Here is an 18237-nt window from a genome sequence, read left to right as displayed (position 1 = left end):
GTACTTTTAGCTTTATATGCATAGCTCCAGATTTGCATATATCAATGGATTTCCTCTTCAATGAAGCTGCTGGAATAATAGTGATATGAAACTATGTGAGGAAGTCTTTGTGCCTCCATCTGTGATTTGGCCTCACATTCCAGCTGCTCCCTTCGCTGTATTTGATTAAACCCCACAATGCGCCATTATCAAGAACTGGATTTGACTTGAACATGTGTTATTTCTATTTCAATTTTAATAGAAAACTGTTCATCCAACACATAAACCATAAAATACTGCAAAACGTCAGACTTTATCATGCAACCATCATCAAATTACACTCAGTTGTAGGCAGTCTTGGGTCGTTACCATTTGATGATTTACTCTGACCTAGAACGCCACCTAGCGGCTATCACGATGCTTCACCTCCAAGAGGATACATTCAATTGGACCCTAATTTGTACTGCTGAATAATGATCCTTAATTGTAGTGTTAAAAAGTTGATTATGTACTTAAAAGCTGTGCTTCTTTCTCTTGATTTTGTGTGTTGTAACTTTTTTTTCATATCCTCTCTTAAAAATGATGTGTCATCTTTAACAAGTGTTTAGTGTTGAACAGGGTCATATTTGTGATTTATTAGAATTAGCATAATTCACATGTTGAGGCAAGCCTTAACCTAATTGCATACATCTATGAAAGAAAGACAAATAAATGATCTGTGGTTATAAAGATGAATAAGTAGTCACTGCAAATCCTAATTTATATGTATATTTAAATGGATATATCTATGCATTACATCACGTGCAGTAGTCTACATGGCATAACCATGCTTTGCTATCAACATAATGTATGGTCATCTCTCAAACATATATATATTTTTTTTTTGGGGGGGGGTGTCCTTTTTTCCTCTATGGAGCAATGTATTAAAAATGACACATCTTTTTTAAGACTGTAGTAACTTGTGTAACTATACTCTTGTGTTTATTCTAGTAGGGGATTGTAAGGTACTCTGGGCTCCTCCTGGGTAACAAACACCATCACTTTAGCCAGATACGTGCTGAGAGTGCCGTAGCGACGCAGCCTTAGCTCCAGAGACAGATCGAAGTCCTGTGGCTTGTTGATGAGCCTTGCCACCGACATCACGCCGCCTGTGGGCACCTTCTCCGTCTTGAAGAAACCGCCCTCGTTGCCAGCGGTGATAACAATCTGGATGTCATCGCCAGCCACGGTGTGTGTGGGGCCCATGCGGAAGATGTTGGTGAAGACGGGAATGTTGGTGGGGAAGGTGAGGTAGTAGTAGGTTATTCTCAGGGGCATGGCCAGGCACTCGACAGACTCATTGCAATGCAAGCGTTCACATCGACTGCAAAGAGAGAGAAGTGGGGGAGGGGGGCAGGGCAGGATGGGACAAGACAGAACAAAACAGGCACAGAGAGAAGGAGAGAGAGAGACCAGGTGTAAATTTTATTTGCCGTGCATGGCATGCAGTGGAAGATACATCAGTCTCTGCAGCGTAAAACTTCACAGGCCAGTCATGGTGCCCTCTGTGGGATCATGCAAGAGTCACTGGTGCCTGCAGGGTGCTCATACACAGCCTCTACTGTAACTGAGCCAATGAGAAAATATCCATATGCATTTCATCATTCTAACACAACATGCTACAGCCAAATCTTTTTTGAAGTCATTCCAGCATGAAGCATACTGGACATGCAGAGCCTTAGATATCTTATAACTAGGGGTCGGTTCAAAAGGCCTGACATTATTTACCGTTGTACTGGCAGGATGAAGATTCAGATCTAACTGTGAGGAACATGGACTTTGCTCTGTGAATGTTTTGTGTCAATGTCTGTATTATTATTGTCCATCTAGTCAATCTAATATTGCTAAGAGCGCAAATGACACATTTAAAGTTGTGTCTGTTAACAAATGTGTTCTGTTCAGCAGCAATGTGCACGCAATCCAGATACTCACGTATCTCCAACGCGCCGGTAGTTGTTCGGACATTCGAAGGACAAGCATCTGAACCCTCCCTGTACATTAAAGCAGCTCTGATTCTCCGAGCATGTGTGTGTTCCCGTCACGCATTCATCAATGTCTGGGAGCGAATAGACAAAAAGTGGAAAAAGATGATTTAAAAACATCCACATATGAATTCACCATGACTAAGATTCAGAAATAAGACCATGCTTCTCTCTCCCACTAACTCAGTCACCTGCATCTTACTAATTCAACCACCTGTTCCTTATTAATTCAATCACCTACTCAGCCCTATACAGATGTGTCTAACCCTTTCTTTCCTGCTTATCTTTGTTCTCATGATCCTCCCTCCAAACCCTCTTCTCAGCAAGACATTGTCTAACAAAAAGAAGATATAAGCTGTTGTACCATACCAAAATTCCTAGGTCACTTATTCTGCAAGGTGTCTTGGTTTTGAATAGTGTTGTACTTCCTTTTTTATTTTATTTTTTAAATCCATAGGAGAAGTTAGAGAAAGATGTTTCAGTACCAGACCCTCATCAGGCAAAGGAGGGTCTTGTACCAAAATGTTGCATTTAAATAATGCTTTTTGCAAATTACACAGTGTGCCGGAGTTTTTCTCTATGTTGTGTTCTGTTCGCCCCTCTCCTACGCACCTGTTTAAAAATAGATGTGCAAACTTAATTTTTTTTTTTTTTCCTTTTGAAAAACCATAGTACTCAAATGAGGCAGGAAAAAAACTTGAATGAGTTTTAACATAGTCCACTACTATACACTATTTACAATATACTGAAACTGTATGTTAACTTCAGTATCATCAGAACTTATATAATATGCCTTGTACCGACACAAACATTTTTGCCGAGTATAAAATATGTGATCAAGTGGCTCTCATCAACGTTGCTGCCACACTATGACCCTTTGCAATCCCATTCATCTCCATGCAACCTTCTCTTTTTCGTCGCCCTCCTCAACCCCCATTCGTACATGACCCTCATTCCATCTTTCCCTCATCCTCTAGTCATCCCAAATAAAACTACTGCTATATCATGCATAGAGTGTGATCTTTGTTGGTGAAAAAGAACTTATCCTGCAACCATCGTGTGGGATATCTTACCCTGGCAGCTGCGGCCATTCGGTGCCAAAGTGTAGCCAGTAACAGGACATGAACAGTGGAAGCTGCCAGGAGTGTTGTGACAGCGATATGAGCAAATATGACCTCCAGTGGGCAGGGCACACTCATCTATATCTACAAAATGTAACAGACAGATAAAAATAAGTCAATCCACTGAGTAAATATAACAAATATATATTTTTACTGCTTATGATTGATATGATATGGATAGTTCCAATTTACCTTCACAAGTCATGCCATCTATGTCACTGAGCTGGTAGCCACGGCGACAGTAACACTGGTAGGAGCCGTACACGTTGGCACACTCCTGACTGCATGGGTTGCTCTCACACTCATTCAAATCTATGCAGAAAAAAGGTGATTACAGACCATTATGAACTTATGAAATGAATGCACCTCTGTGATCAGAAGAAAAAGCCTGCACTTGCAGAGATGTGGATCCTCCCATGTCAATTTTAAAATGTACTACATAAACAGTTGCTTGCACAGTTACACACTTGATTTGCGTGTGCATAGGTTATTGAGAAAAGGCAAAAAAATAATAAACTTTGGAGAAAAGATTGTATGTGATTGGAGGTTTTTTTAAAGGAGGCCACTAATTGTCAGTTTAATCAGTTTTTAGTTTTACCACAAGGCCTGTTAAAATACTTTCTGGTCTGATATAGTACAGTTGTGTATTTGTTAACATTAAAGACCTGTCTCCATATCAACAAATGGTCGACTGTGAAACACCAAATAAAACTGCACTGGGTTGCACCGGTTAAATTTGTTTCACTATAAGTTATAACTTCAATCTTACACCTTACACTTAGTACGTGTACAGTACTCTCTAAAACAGCAGTTGTCATAGTGCGTCCCTTCGAAAGTTTGTATAACTTGAGAATGATAGCCTACTGGTTCTCCGTGACTGATTAGACCCACAGGTGATCTCGTGCCTTTTACACTTGTTGGGGCCTCTCTGTGAGGTCCCTCTGCTTGTGCTGTTTGTTTTCTCATTCCAGGGCAGCTGCAATCAGCATCATGGGATACACCTGGGCCTGGTGTGCCCCATGCACATAAGACAGAGCCACAGTGAGTCTGTGCTGTCAGACCTCCTCACCACTCCTTTGCTTTGTGTTTGTTTAATTTTTCTTTGTTTTCACAGCACAATACCCTTAAAGCATATTTCCACTCATCTACTTTCTACACTACTGACAACAGATTTCTCCTTTGTGCAATTTGTTTGAGTTTACCTTTAGTTAACAAATCCCTTTATTAGTTAATTTACCTGTGTGTCTCCCTCTTTTTGTCCAGCCTAAGAGCAGGTTGTGACATACTCAAAATAGAAATGCTGAACTGAATGGTAAGTTGTGTAAACATGCAAAATAAAGTACATACATATAAAATACAATATATCACGTCTAGATCCACTCCAGGCCGCAGGAGAAGATCAATCCATCTAGGTTCTTCTGATGCAATGCATTGCCAATATAGCTCCTTGTCCTTTGATCCAGTGATCCATGATGTATGTGCGCAACCAACTCGTGTGTTGAATTCTACACTCTGCATGCAGATAAAGCACTTTGCACCGTGCACTTTATGCCATACAGTTGACATTGCCACTGTTAATGCACTTTTGTCCTTTGTTTGAATTGTTGTTTTCTTTTCTTTTCTTTTTCTTTCTTTTTTCTCTTTCTTTCTTTCTTTCTATGTTCCTATTGTCTATTACCTGCCAGGGACTACAGATATTAATCAGAGGTCCTGCTAACTCCAGCTTCTTTACATTTGGATTTTATACTGATGTTCATCCATATGCTATGTCCCTTTTAAATAAACATTAAATAAATAAAAGTGGGAAATTGCATAGAAATATTCTCTGTGCCACACTGGCAAGCATAATATTGGGTTGAATAACTTTCTAATAAAAACAGCTAATTTATAGCTATTTGCCATGATTTTGTGTTTGTTGTAATCTTACAGTATCACATGCCCAATAATAGGATACTATATTACCCTGTGTTGTAGTTCATGATTTCACCACTTGATGTCACCGTTGTTATTCTGCACCAAGGTTGCTTAAGGTAGTTACTGCCTAATCATCATGCTTTATCCCAGTTGACATACTATTTTGTTGTTTGTATTAACTTCAGCCTTTTATAGCATTTTTCACTGATTGGCCACAGGAAGTGAAAACATTATTTTCTCCAACAATATTTTAGTTAGAGTGGTCTTTAGGCCAGAGTAGCATACATGAACCTCAGGTCTCGCTGGTGAAATAAACATCATCAACTTTACAATCAAACTAATGAGTCCTGATGTATCATTTCAATCACTTTTTGCCCTATAGCTTAAGAGAACTAAGAGAACCTGGTGCAACCTGGCAAAGTCTGATATGTTGCACTTGATAAATACATTAGAATGCTATCAATGAACAAATCATACCAAAAAATCCTAATGCCATAGCAACTGGTGGAACAGATGTGTCCGGTGGAATCGAATGGAAATGGTCTCCAAACTCAGAACCGGGAATATATGCAAGGTATAACTTATATCCTTTATAAAAAGTTGCAACTCTCCTGATTCAGATATTTGCCTTACCATCACAGTTCCTGCCATCAGCAGCTAGCTTGAAGCCGATAGTGCAGCTACACAGGTAGGATCCCAGAGTGTTTTCGCACTTATGAGCACACAGGCGGCCAGGATAGTGCCTGCATTCATTAATATCTGAAACACAAAGTCCATATATGCCATAAAAGAAGCTGAAATTATGATAAGTCCCTGTTGTGCACAGTTTGATCAGTACTACACATACAGCATGCATGTTATTTACATGCAAAAAATACACTTTGATTAGGTACTTGTGTAAGAACACCAGGTGAAATTGAGCTGCTTACCCTCACAAGTCCGACTGATGCTGTTAAAGATGTAGCCACCCTCACACTCACAGCGGTAGGAGCCCATCAGGTTGATGCAACCATGACCTGCACAAACCTTTTCAGGGCCCTTACACTCATCAATATCTGCGGACAGGGATGCAAACAACAGAGAACACCATAATGTGCATCTTTGGTAGATTAGTAACATGCTTTGTTAATCAGGAGCAGTGAGTTTTTCAGCTGTACCAACACAGCGCGTGCCCTCTTCGTTGAGGTGGTATCCTCGACCGCAGTTAACAGAGTTCCTCTGGCAGATGTAGGATCCAACTGTGTTGATACAGGTCTGCCCGCGGTGGCATGGGCCTGTCTGGCTAACACATTCATTGATATCTGAAAAACACAAAGACACAGAAAACATTGTTAAATCATGAACAGATTGCTTCGGTCCATCTTGATAAAATAACTGATTATACAGTTCTTTAACTGTAAACTCACGTTGTGATAATGTGTTTCTCTCGTTCTGCCAACGCTGCCTATTCTGTGTCTGTATTGCATCTTGTGGATACCTTGCATGAATGTCTGAGGATGTGCACGACTAACGCTCCAGGCAGATGCAGGATATGCAAGGAAACCATCATGCAAACATGAACACGTAGTTAAAAAGCAAGTATATCTTCAGCCCAAGTCTCCCTGTCATTACCAAAAAAAAGAAAAATGAAGCCAACATGGAAGTGCCAAAACTGCAGTTCCTCTAATGGCCACTTGAGGCTGGCTCCAAAAACAAATCAATCTCCATTTTTTTACAGCTGTATTAAAATGCTATAATTTACTGCCAAAATAAACATGTTACTGCCTGGTTCAAAACACAAGTTTGGTGTCTGGAGTTCTTTTCAATGTCAATGACAACTGTGTAGGGGTGATTTTTTTTATATAACTTAATCATTTGATTAAAAAAAAAAAAAAGATTTAAAGTTATCCGTATTTGGTGGCGTGTTCGCTCTGAGTGACAGGCTGGCCGAGAATAGTGTCCTCCATCCAACTCTTGCTCCTCCACAGTTTCAAGGAGCATAGAAAGAGGTGAAGTCAGGGTCTTAACACACAATTGGGGTACAGCACATGTGCAGTTAAATCTGTTCTGCTGTTGTCAGCCAAACTCAAGGCTTTCAATATGGAAATCCATGAATGAGCAAAGTAACCCCTTTCTGCCACTCACTACACCTGACCATCATCACCCACTTACTCACCTGCTCCCCATTTCGCTGATTAGCCTTGCAGTATTTACTAGTCAGTCTGCACTCTTTGCTAGATTGTCTAATGTGCATTTTCTTTCAGTGTTTTTTTTTTTTGTGATTTTAAGCACTACCTAGGAATAATACAAAATATCCATCGAAAATATTCTTTTCCTTTTGTTGTTTAGTACTGTTGTAGTTTGGTGCATACCAATGCAGTTCCCAAGGGCATCCTGGATAAAGCCAGCACCACACTTGACCTTAGGGAGACAACGGAATGACCCTTGGGTGTTTTGGCACTCAAACTCCGGGCCACAGTTATGGATTCCAGTCTCACACTCATCAATATCTGGATGGAGAAATCACAGAAGAAACTGTCATTAAAAACAGTGCCAGTAACTTAAAAACCACATGACTCTGATACGCAGTAACAAAGCCAGACTGCGCACAGTTTGACCGACCTTTGCAGTTGTTGTTGTCAGTGAGTTCATAGCCAGTCCCACAGCTGACCTCTCTCTGGCAACGGAAGGAACCGTCTGTGTTGATACAGCGCTCTCCTGCCCGACAGTTGCTGGCTCCCAGCAGGCACTCATTGATATCTGTGAGTGTGGGAAAACAGGGGTTTTCTTATTGTGCTGAAGTTTCCATTAGGGACACACAGCAGTACAGTAATTGTATCGAAAGGCATTCTCCGTGGTCTAATTTTTTTGTCACACAAACTGGAACATTCAAAGCCAAAGACTAGGTTTGGAATATTACTGACCTTCACAGCTCTTTCCATCTGGCTTGAGTTTGTAGCCTTTGAAGCAGTTGCAAGTGTCATTGCCCACACAGTTATGAGCACATTTACCTATAAAAGAAATACAAACATATTAATCATTGATCGATGTATTGGCAAAATTAAATATTTAATGTGTAGAAAAGCTTTATATATACTAGACCTTGGCAGAGCTCACTTAAGACTGAATTATCTCTATTGTCTCCATTGGTTTCATCCGTGTTTAGAACTGTATGAGAGAAAAAAATAACAAGTTTTTATGGCTGCATCTTAACGCCTCATGCATTTATCGTAAGAAGCAAAAAAAATTGTACTTGTTATTTTTTTTTTGCCAAGGCTGCAACTATGATTATTATCATCATCATCAATTAAATTATCATTATTAATTAAACTGCCAATACATTTTTCAATAAATGGTCCAGAGTGTAGGATTTAGGGTGATATATTAGTAAAAATAGAATATAATATGATAAATCATACATACGTAAGTAAGTGAGTAAGTTAATAAATAATAAATAGGTTTTCTCTTATGTATACTCAACAGAAAATAAGAATTTTTGTGTTTTTGTTACCTTAGAATGATATAATATCTATATTTTTCTATGTTTCTACAGTAATACACAAACCAAACACTGACTCTAGTTAGGGTAATTCGTGATTTTGTGTCAGCCACCATAATTAGCATCCCCTCTGTGTGTTTACTGGTTTAAATCGCCTGGTCTGTTTGTTTTAGAAAAGAGCTGACCTATGCAGAGAATTCAGCTTGCAGTAAAAACCTCCTTGATAATGAATACCAGAGAAATTCATGCTCAGCACACGGGAGACGTTTCAGCTGATTGCAATCTGCAATTCTCACCTCTAGATGCCACTAATTCATACAAACTGCTCCTTTAACTCAATATTGTTTTAGTCTGTTAAAGGTCAGAAAATAAAATCAAATATCCATTTAAATACGACACACCAAAGTGACATCTTCAAGAGTTTTGTTCTGTCTGTCCAAAACCCAAAGATGCAAAATTTTTCAAAAGGACAAATAAAGGCTGCAGATCGTTCCAACCGTAAAGTTGGAACTAAGAAATCTTTGCTATCCATGAATAAATACACTAAACCCCTAGGTGAAGATTTAGTGGCCTTTAGCTCAACATGACCTGTCTGTGTAATGTGATTACACTCTCCTTTGAGTGTCATCATGGTTCGCCTACTTTAAAAGCTGACAGCAATGATCAAAAAGCAATGACCGCACACATCCAGGAGGCGGCAGTGTGGGCTTATGTTTGACAACATCATTGATGCTTCGATTTTCACACAATTATTTGTCTTTCTTAGTTCATTCTGCCATATTTTTACATTCAGTTGAAAGTATTCTCATCCTGTTATCTGTTTTTCTACCCGAATATAAGTTGCCTGCTTTGTAGGAAACAAACTTGAGGAAAACATTTTCACGTTTGGCCTACTTCACGCTTGTTTTTTTGTTTGAGTTTTTTTCACCCACATTCAGTTTTTGCTGTGGGTGTGGTCTGGTTGTCTGCAGCTTCATTCACGCAGCAGGCCCGGAACACCAGGCTACACTGGTAACCCACTGACAGGTTGTGGTCACAGGTTAGGCCCTGCTCCTGGGCTACCTTCCCCAGAAGACAACAGTCACAGCACATCTGCAGAACACAGAGTAAAATATAACACAATAACCTTTGGTGCATAAAGCCAACATAGCATACACACAGAAAAACACAGGAAAAACACTATCATAGGGAGTAATCAAGCCACTGAGCTCTCCAATGCACCATGGGAAGTGAAACGAAAACTGCAGACAAGCAAAAGGAGGTTGTGGGATGATGATGGTTGGTAAAATACTGGAGGTAGATGAGAAGAGCTTTTACTTTGACAAATAAGGAGGATGTGAGTCAGACAGACAGCCAAGCTCTCAATCAACCAGACAGACAAAAAAGGAGGTTGATTGAGAAGACACGCTAACTGACAGGCTTCATACAGACAGATGAAACGCAGTAAGTCAGTAAGCAAGACGGACAGACAGACAGGCCGGCAAGCAGGCAGACAGACAGTGATGAGATGACATCATCCCCTCTGGCTGAATGCTCAATCAATCATTATGACAGCCTGGTAATGTCAGTCGGTGAGGGGGATGAAAGGTGCGGAGTGTGGGGGATGGGTGTTTGTGTTGCAGTTTGGGAACTGAGGGTATATACATGAAATGCTGTGGTGGATGAAGTATTGAGATCCTTTACTTAAGTAAAAGTACTAATACCACCCGCTAAAATACGCAGTTACAAGTATAAATCCTGCATTGAAAATGTTACTTAAGTAAAAGTAAGTATAATAATGAGGGATGGCTATAGTAAACCAAAAGTACATACTGTGCTTGCATGTGTGGAAAGAACCCATCCACCCAGCAGGTGGCAGTAGTCTATATTTGTCATTACAACAGAGAAACTGATGAGGACTGATGAGGACTGATTACAGATGCTGGTTAGCCGGTTAGAACATTAACAACACAACCCGATGATTAAAGAACAAATTACTAGTGAAGAATAACTCAAACAAAAACACAACAAAACAATTACGGAACATTTCTGCTTCAGAGCTCAATGGCAAGAAAACATAATCTTACATAATATAACAAATTGGTTTCGATGTTGTGCCCTCTTGACTGTAGCCGAGTGATTTTATTCACTGGCTGGCTCTGCCTGCTCTGACACTGATTCAACATGCTGAATTGTCTGAAAAAAGCCAACAAGGGCCAACAGTGTGGGACGCACAGCAAAAACTAAAGCGACAGACACTCACCAATGGCCAAACACTGACCAACTGCTGACCATCAGCTTGCTGTGTCAGAGTCCTTCAAGGTAATGTATTTACATTTGAGTTATTAGGACTTCTTGACCATTTTTATCCAGTGAATGATGTTAAAAACATCTCCAACTCAAACATATCTTTTGTGTTATTCACCTTACAGTATCTGGGCACCTTTCAGTCTGAGCCACCAGCTGTGCGTCAGTTGATCAAGTAAAGACAAGCTGCCCCACTCCCAATTATCTCATCCTTTTGAAATAATGTACCAACTTGCATCCCCTCCTTTGCACATTTTGCCAAGCATTTATCTTCCTGATGTGTTGAAGTGCAGTATGTTGTGAAAATATTGGGGCACATTGAGGGTTGGGTTGAGAGAATAGAAAACACAGAAAGGCTGGAAAGTGCTTGGACGTGAGCCTGCAGAAGATTCTAGAGTCGGAGCTGAATTTATAATCTATCTGACAGCAACAAGCTCCATTCCTCCCTGGAGTGACATGCCTCATCCTGCTCACAGTGCACGCATGCGTACACACACGCGCACGCACACACACACACACAAGCACACACCATCACTCTCATCAATCATTTGCCTTCAAACTGGCTGTCCAGCAGAGTGATATACTGTACATTGATTGAGTAGAGGGAGATTTTTGGTGCATATTTGTGATTTTGATCCCTATTTTTGTCCCTATTTAGTATTTTCAGTTAGTAAGGCACACTTACACAGATTGCATGTGCACATACAAACACACCTTCGTAGTCTTGGTCTCACAGGTGTTGGTGAATAAAGAATCGCAGGCTCCTTGGTCTTTGGCCATGTTGATACCAGTGGTGCACATGTTATCCTCCAGCACTGTTACACAGCACTGCTCCTGCACTATCCTGTCAGCAAGAGAAACCACAAAACACAGGTGGTGCATTTATTCTCGGCTCTATCAATAATCTCCGTGCTGCAGCACAACTCTGCCTTAAAGCATAGCCCATTAAAATCAGCCCGAGGCAAGCCTGATGGGGATCTCAGAGTTGTCACACTAAAAATGCATGGATGAGTGTGTTGAGCGAGTCGTGTGTGGATTCAGAGAAGGGCACTGGTCGTTTATTTGTGTTTCGTAACCCCAACATCACTGGATTTAAACTGGTTTGAGCTGCACTCCCAGAGCCCTTTGTTCTGTTGTTTTAGACTTGAGTTGAAGCAACATTTCAGTCCCAAGATGAACATTTGTCCACCTCCACATGTCCTTAATCGGGGTGGGATTGTGTTTTTCTTAAGGGATTCATTTTATTATAATATCACCAAAACAAACCACTCCCTTTAGATAAGCATGCTGTCTCCTGTGAGAAGCTACCCACTGACTGGGTGACTAATGGTTGCAAGTATATACAGTTTGCTTTGGGGACATGACATCACCAGAGCAGAATCACTCCTCTTCTTCCTTAGAAATCAGTGTCAACATGTTACAGATGTGATTTAAAAGACCAGTGTGTAGGATTAAAGGGGGTGTATTGGTAGAGATGGAATATAATATAATAAGTATGTTTTCTCTCGGCACCTAAAAAATAAGAATCATGTTTTCATCACCTTACAATGAGCCTTTTTTATCTACATAGGGAGCAGGTTCTCATCTATGGAGATCACCATGTTGCACCACCATTTCAGAACAGAAAAACACTGGCTCTAGATAGGGCCAACCTTGGCTTGCAGTAAAAACCTCCTGAATGTCTGCAGTTGAGCATGTATTGACAAGTGCTAGGCTAGCAGCCTGTCTCTCACATGCCAAACAGCATTGGAGAAACACTCATTTGTAAACTGGAACTGCTTTATTCAGTGTTTATACCTGTCATAATTGCTGGATCTGTTTGTTTTGGAGAGGCAGTAACCTCTATGGATAATTCGGCTCATGGTAAAAACCTTCTAAATGTCTGAACAAGAAATAATATGAGCACACATTAGCAGGTGCTGGGCAAACAGCTAATCTGCAATGTTCAGCTCCCAGTAAAAGCCTCCTAAATGAACAATGCTAAAGAAATTTGAATCAGGAGAAATTCCAGCTGGTTGCAGTCTGCAATCTTGACCACTAGATCCCCACTAAATCCCTCTAAATCTTACACACTGCTCCTTTAAAGCATAAAGGGAGAAATACGGGAAGTACTCCAGTTTACCTTAACCTCTGAGCTCTGTGCGAATGAGGATCATAAAATGTATATCCCTACAGGGATCAATAAAATACTATATATAACTCTAATGGCTGCTAAAATATCAAAAGCAATATCTGGGACAGCCCCTCATGAGACTATGATTATAAAAGTATCAGATTTCATTGTATTGTCTATCATTTGCATTACAGTCCAATCAGTTAAGAGTGGGGTGACTGTTTCTGTCTGGTCTGGATATCTGTCTCACTGCAACTTTACAAGACAGAGAGCATAAAACTCCACCCCCTCACCTCTCCTCTCTCATTTCCAACCAGCCTCTTTATCAACTCTTACCAGAAATCTCTTTCCAAATAAACTACCGTAGATCTCGAATTCACGTCAAAGCGCACACCTCCTCTGCAGAACCTTTTAAGGGCACAGTTGTGCTCCTGTTTTTCTTTTCTCTTCTCTTCGCTCTTTTTCTTTCGTACTTTCTCCCCCCCACGCCCCCCACCCCCGCCTTTTGGTGTCTGAAGTAATCGTTCAGATTTCCTGTTATTGCCTCTCTCCATCCTTCCTCTAATGTCGCGTTTCACCTCTGAGGTATTTCCTGGGTTTTGAAACAGCCCCTCTTTCTGACCCCCCCCCTTCAACCCTTTTCCACCCTGCTCCCCCACAAACCTCTGCCCTTTTCCTCTCTTCCCCACACACTATAATTTAGACAAATTTGGGATCACTTAGGGTGGCTACGGTAAATGTGTTTGCCATCAGTGTTCGCAGCGGCAGATCTCTTCGGCTTATGGGCCCTGAACCTGTGGCAGCACACCCTCTAGGGTTACCAACAGACCTGTTATTATCCCATCACTATTAGTGTTTCCTGCTCTCACGTGAAGTGAATAATGTGCCTGGAGATTTATAGGAGTAAGGTAAAGCAATCTCATATTAAGGGTCTACAGAGATTTCCCGCCCCAATGCATGGTACAGGCCAAATCCCTTGGGGCCAATACTGCAGGAGCTTCTGCGGTACAGAGGTAAGATTGTGACAAAGGGTGCAACATTTTAATAACTTGTAAATATAAATAAGCACCAGGCAAGTCTCCTGACCAGAGCTCTTATCGTGTATAGATTTGCAATTAGACATTGAGAGCAAAGTGGCAGATAGCGGCTGCTCACCTGCATGTGGTTGACTCAGACATGAGAGGGAGGGACGCGCAGTCTGTGTTAACACTGGCATGCCTCTGGCCATCTTTACAACAGTCCTTTATGGAGATCGGCTCTGCTCCTGCAAACATAAAAAACAATGTATGTTTGTGTGAACAGGTGAAAAATGGTGTCCATCCCACTCACTGCACACTGTCAGAGGGAGATTTTCATATGTGGTATTGTCTGGTTTGCCGCAGTGAGGGGACCCCCACTGATGTAATCGCTGCAGGAGATAGACCCCCGCTGGGGTACTGCTGCATCTGCAGTTACCACACCTGCCTGCATACACACAAGATAGTGAAGACAAAGTGGCGCCTCCAGAAATGTTAATTAGGGGTGGCCAGATGGGGCCACTGAAAATCTTGGGGTGGCACGCCAAAAACCCAAAGCAATAACTGAATTTTAGGAGTTCTGCTATGCTGTTGAAGTAGTTGAGAACCGTCAGTATGGAGAGTTTAGGAATTGCATACTGATGCTGTTATTTTATTTTACATTCAAAGTTACTAATTACCTGATGGCTACTACTGGTCTAGTTAACATTTTGAGTTCCACATCAATCCAGCCTTAATGTGTTATGTATCTGTACCACAGACTGTATATAAAGATCGGTGACAAATCTCTACGTACTCCTTTTGTACAAAAATAAAGCCAAAATATCCTGAATATGGCTGCTGCCCTCTCATACTGGTGACATCATTTGTGGCCAGATACATCAGTGTGCTAAGAGCTGCCTAAATTAAAGAAACCATCACTGGGAAAAACTTATTTGACATGTACTTTGAGTTTATAGCTTGACCCATTTCCCATCCACTAAAATGGAAGGGGTGGAGTTTATGACCTATAATACAGACAGCCACCAGGGGGCGATCAAGATGTATTCTCTGCACTTTTGGGGAGCTCATTCATCTATTTTGCAGTCTCTGAACCATATATATATGTTTCAGGTGATTCATTGGTCCTCAAATAGGCATGCTATCCTTTTCCTTATAGAGGCAATTATAGGGCATTAATTTGAAAGTGTGCATCGCCAAAACTTTGCCTAAATTTGAAGCGTTATTAAGCTGCTTATTAACAAGCTATTCTGACATGGTTTGTACCAATGGATGCCTTAGGTTGTCTTGTTTTATATGATACCCCTATGTTCATGGTAGTTAAAAAAAAGTACACCACAGCCTGTTAAAAACAGAAGTGTTGATTCCCATTTATTTTTGGCTGGGGGAGCAAGCACTAGCATCAACCCCCCTTTTGGACTGCCACTGTTAACAAACTCATTCCGGGACTAGTTTCATGCCCTTTAAACTGTTCATGATGAAGCAAAATATATCAGATGGCACTGTTTTGTAACATTAGGCATTCTTTGACAAATACTTTTCATTTGGCAAAAATCAAACGTGCTGATTGAGACAAGTTATGATAATCAAATTTGGAAATCTAACAACAAATGATATTGCCATTGTCCTCTGAGGCATTCTCTAAAAGATGGAAAAACAAAATTTTGAATTGCCTGTAGGCTCTTTTTTGCCAAATACAATGAATGATGGATATGTTGTTGTAGACACAAGAGAGGCTTTTTTTTTTTTACTGGAGCACAACCAACTCTGCGGTGATCTGGCTGTTTATTCATGTGGATTAGAGAGCGTGGAATGCCTCGACTCTGTAAACAATCAGCCGTCCCAATCACATCAAGTATATTCATTCGCCTGTGGTTTGTGTGATCTGCCAAACGTGAAATAGCTTTGGCAGATTGGCTCCCTTGACTTTTTTTTGCCTACGGCTCAAACCAGGATAAGTGCGCTAAATTGATATTAACAATAAGTCCCTCGGGATAAAAGCAGAGAAAACAAACTCACCGTGAAATAAATTCTGTCGACCCATTGTAATAGAATACGACTTGTTGCTGGTCAGTGACTGAATGCTCTGAATTATTGGGAATAGTGATTGTGAAACACACTGAACAAATCCATCTGTTTGAGACACTGCCGTGAGCAGTCTGGCAGGAATCAGCAACTTCAGATAATAAGTTAGATTACGTTGGGAGGACAAGTGTCTGGAATAGCAGTCCTCAGTTTTATAGATCTGCTGCTTTCTCCCAGAGGGGCAGGAGGAATTTTATTATAGCCAGTAAATCAAAGATGAAGCATAAGCAGGAATAGTCATCATCACAGTTTTCTGCATTGATAAACGTTGTAACAACACAATGTAGGCATTGCAATAAAACCCTTAATTTCCAAGAACAGTTTGCAGGCTTCTATAAACAGTTTTGCAGCACAGAAATATGTAGGGGCAAAACATAACAATGACTAAGAGTTTATTGAAAGCAGCATGTGTGGTTTTCTTATGAAGAAAGCGAGTCATTTCTCCAGCGTAGGCTACGTGAAAACAAAAAGAGTGAAAACACTAATGCTGCAGCGCAAAGGATGATTAAGCTGGCAGAAAGGAGTGAATATAGACAGAGGATTTATTACAAGGCAGCCACATTAGCTGACTCACTACTGACTTCTGGAAGTCTGGCACATCCCAGAATCCTCTGGCCAATAAACCTTGTAGCAGCTGGATGAAATGAGATGGCATTTTAAAAGCTTTTCACATGGGCCTACCAAGTGGGCCCTCTCAGAATCTGTCTCTGTCTCTAAATGTTAAAGGGAAACTACACCCATATTCAATTATACAGGTCATTCCTATGGTCTAAGACAGTTAAAAAAAAATATTAGAAAACATGAACAGTTCTCTCCCAAATCCAAAAACTAGAGTGCTAAAACTCAAATTTGTCATGTCATAGGGTATTCGGTCTGGAGCTGCTCCATTGACAATGAATGGCGAAAGATGTTCTAGATGACTCTAAGAGCACCCAGGGGGATGTTCCCAGAATATAGTCACATTTTGTACTTCAGGACTTCAGGACACTTAAGTAAAATAAAGCTTAGATGGGTACTAAAAATGAAACAAACTTATGTGAGTACACAAAATCTGACCCCCATTCATTGTCAGTGGAGCAGCTCCAGATTTTATACCCTATGACACCACAACTTTGAGACTTACTTCTCTGGCTCTGACTTTTGAGAGATAGTAACTCATTTTCACAAATACTGATCAAACCTTACAAGGTCATGGAAATAAAATTTTGGGATTCTTAATTTAGGTGGTGTTCCCCTTTCAAGACATCTATCTGTTTGCAAAGTGACACCAGGTAGTTCCAAAAAAAGACTATAACAAAACACTTAGCTTGCAAAAATATGATATGGATATAAATGCACTAAGCGCCATTAAGGCCTCTTATAAATGTGTTAATGACCAAAAGTCAAATACTCCTGAAGTATGCAGCATGTGTATTTTAAATGACAGTTAAATTGCCTCAGAGATTTCTCCCCACAGTAGCTCTCTGCTGATAACTAACTCTAACCCACAATGGCATCACAGAGTCATTCCAGCGCCACCAATGTCTGCTTCTCCAGCAAATTGAAAGACCAGAAGCGCCTTTAAAACTGTGTGGTGCTGGTTTATCAAAAGAAGCAAACCAGGCGCAGCCGTGCTCCGGCTGAGATGCAGTCTGTCGCTGTTCCCTGTCTCTGTGATGCATTGTCTGTCTGTCTTGAGAGGGCTGATTTCCATCTTGGATGGCGGTACTGGTTGTGAGGGCCATTCGGTCTTGGCAGAGCAGCACATGGCTTGCCTGCGTCTAGACGCCTCATGTAAACAAGGCTTAATGAGCCCAGTGGTGGAGCTCCGCCCAGACAGAGTAGTTTAGCCTGAGCCAGACATCACAACAGCAGTGTGCATCTCCTTCACAGGCTGCACTCCAGGCTGTTATTTAGAGGTTTCTGTCAGTCACAGTGACATAAAACTTCTATATCTATCTATTAGATCTTTACATGACACATTTAGGTGCTTTTGTGAGTTTCATCTAACTAATAGCTGACAAATTTTCACTCCAACCTGACCTGTGACACAACCCCCCACAAAGGAGGCAGCTTGAAGAAAAGTGACCCTGCTGACTGTGAAAGTTGCCCCATGTGTGACCAGGGGACCAAGAACATTTGGATACATATAAATCACACTCTTATGTCCAAACCACCCTGCCCTGATGAGACACTGGTTGTTCTGACACAACATCACAGCATACCAAGACACTTGGCCTTTGAC

The 18237-nt window shown here is 40.9% G+C and overlaps 1 protein-coding gene across 2 annotated transcripts in view; it reads right to left on the bottom strand.

The window, feature by feature from the left end:
- The window catches only part of fbln1 (fibulin 1), a 35647-nt gene that overhangs the window by 16519 nt on the left and 891 nt on the right, over positions 1-18237 (bottom strand). The window contains exons 2-15 of one of the 2 annotated variants that reach the window (XM_042495871.2): positions 14068-14176; positions 11514-11643; positions 9446-9605; positions 8117-8182; positions 7939-8025; positions 7637-7774; positions 7387-7524; positions 6193-6336; positions 5965-6090; positions 5669-5794; positions 3314-3433; positions 3074-3205; positions 1951-2074; positions 218-1342 (exon numbers count right to left, since the gene is read on the bottom strand). In XM_042495871.2, coding sequence (XP_042351805.1) covers positions 961-1342; positions 1951-2074; positions 3074-3205; positions 3314-3433; positions 5669-5794; positions 5965-6090; positions 6193-6336; positions 7387-7524; positions 7637-7774; positions 7939-8025; positions 8117-8182; positions 9446-9605; positions 11514-11643; positions 14068-14176 — 1982 coding nt within the window. In that variant the 3' untranslated portion in view covers positions 218-960. Of the gene's footprint in view, positions 1-217; positions 1343-1950; positions 2075-3073; positions 3206-3313; positions 3434-5668; positions 5795-5964; positions 6091-6192; positions 6337-7386; positions 7525-7636; positions 7775-7938; positions 8026-8116; positions 8183-9445; positions 9606-11513; positions 11644-14067; positions 14177-18237 lie in introns of those variants that run through there. The other variant, XM_042495870.2, reaches the window with a different exon arrangement.

Source organism: Plectropomus leopardus, chromosome 7, assembly GCF_026936395.1.
Source record: "Plectropomus leopardus strain MGB_pleo_1.0 chromosome 7, ASM2693639v1, whole genome shotgun sequence".
Taxonomy (NCBI): domain Eukaryota; kingdom Metazoa; phylum Chordata; class Actinopteri; order Perciformes; family Serranidae; genus Plectropomus; species Plectropomus leopardus.
The sequence above is the reverse complement of the archived record's forward strand: the minus strand, read 5'-3'. Positions and strand labels throughout refer to the sequence as shown.